At 20.2% G+C, this 1,637-nt stretch overlaps 1 protein-coding gene across 1 annotated transcript in view; it reads left to right on the top strand.

Annotated features, from left to right (window-relative positions):
• Nucleotides 1-850: 850 nt before the first annotated feature.
• SRAE_0000074400 (Hypothetical protein) overlaps nt 851-1,637 on the top strand; it is a gene marked incomplete at both ends in the record, with an annotated part of 6,917 nt that continues 6,130 nt past the window's right edge. The window contains one exon of the mRNA XM_024646681.1: nt 851-926. Within this exon, the coding sequence (XP_024500835.1) occupies nt 851-926 (76 nt within the window). The remainder of the gene's footprint in view (nt 927-1,637) is intronic.

Raw genomic sequence — 1,637 nt, 5'->3', positions numbered from 1 at the left:
ATTGAAAAAATGGAAGAAATTATGAAAGAAATAAAAACCATGTACTCCCCCCTTAGTATATCAAAAATTTATATCAAATGAATGGAATTTATATGAAAAAAGAACATTTTAGTATTGAATATTATATGAACATTTGAATATTTACTCAATTGAACAGTTTTAATAAATTTTTGGGTGATTTTTATAATTTTTGATGAAATGTTTAATTTATTCTAGAATATACTAGTAATTTCCATACTTTTCCAGATGTTTCATCATTTTTTGGTGATTTTTATGGAATTCATTAATAATAAGATTCTTTTATATAAGATTCTTAATCTAGATTGGGAGAGTAGAGATTCAATTATTTTTTAAAGAAAGAATCTTAATGTAGATTGGAGGAGTTTCAATGGATATTTTTAGGATATTTCTGATTATTTTGGAGGTTTCAGTGGATATTTTGGGAGTACTAATTATTTTTTTGTTTTTTCAGGGCAATCTGATAAATTTGTTCATTATTCTGGTAGTTTTCTTTATTTTTTGGGAAAATATTTATTTGCATCTGGTAATATTAATTATTTAATTAAAGATTCTTAATGTGGATTTTAAGGAAGTTGATATGATTAATTTGTTATATTTAATTAATTTTCAGTTAATTGGGGCAATCTGATTAATTAATTTGTTAATTTTAATGAGTAATTAACTTTTTGGAGTAATATTCATAATTTATTCGAGAATATTCTATATTTTTTTGGGAAATTGTTAATATTTTTCTGGAAGATTCTTAATATAGATTGGAAATATGTTAATTATTAATAAAAGATTCTTAATGTAGATTGAAGGAGATTCAGAAAGTAATAAAAGATTCTTAATGGAGATTGAAGGAGATTCAGTAAATATTAAAAGATTCTTAATGGAGATTGGAAGAGATTCAGAATATTTTGGGAGTTTTTTAAGAATTATTTGTTTATTCTAGAAATTTCTTAAATATTTTGGGAGAATATATATTTTTCTTCTAGAAGATTCTTAATCTAGATTGGGAAATAGTTTATTTATATTAAAGATTCTTAATGGAGATTGAAGGAGATTCAGTGGATATTTTTGAAATATTTTTGGAGATTCAGAAGGTTATTAATTAATTAATTATTTTTTTGAGTCATTTGGAGCAATCTAATTATTTTTTAATTAATTTTTTGTGTAATTATTTTTTGATGAATAAATTATTTTTTATCTAGAAATTTCTGGAAGTTTTTCTTATTTTAGGAAGTTTATTTTTAATTAATTATGTTTATTAATCCTTTAATTAATTATTTGGGAGGAAATATAATTTTAATTAATTATTTGGGTGGTAGTTTAATTAATTTTAATTATTTGGGTGGTATTAATTTTTTGTTGATATTTTTAGAAAGAAATATGTTGGAAAAGTGTTTATTAATGATAATTTTAATTAATAATTAATTTAATGAGGTAATTATGATAATAATTGATAAATTAAGTGGAAATAATGATAAATTTAATTAATTTTATTAATATTAATAATTTTTTATTAATTAAGGAAGTTGATAATTTTTTGATGTTTTTAAAGGGAAAAGTGTTGGAATAGTGTATATTTTTAATTATTTTAATTAATTAAGAGGTAATTATGATGTTTTTTTTAA

Source organism: Strongyloides ratti, scaffold srae_scaffold0000021, assembly GCF_001040885.1.
Source record: "Strongyloides ratti genome assembly S_ratti_ED321, scaffold srae_scaffold0000021".
NCBI lineage: Eukaryota > Metazoa > Nematoda > Chromadorea > Rhabditida > Strongyloididae > Strongyloides > Strongyloides ratti.
The sequence above is the reverse complement of the archived record's forward strand: the minus strand, read 5'-3'. Positions and strand labels throughout refer to the sequence as shown.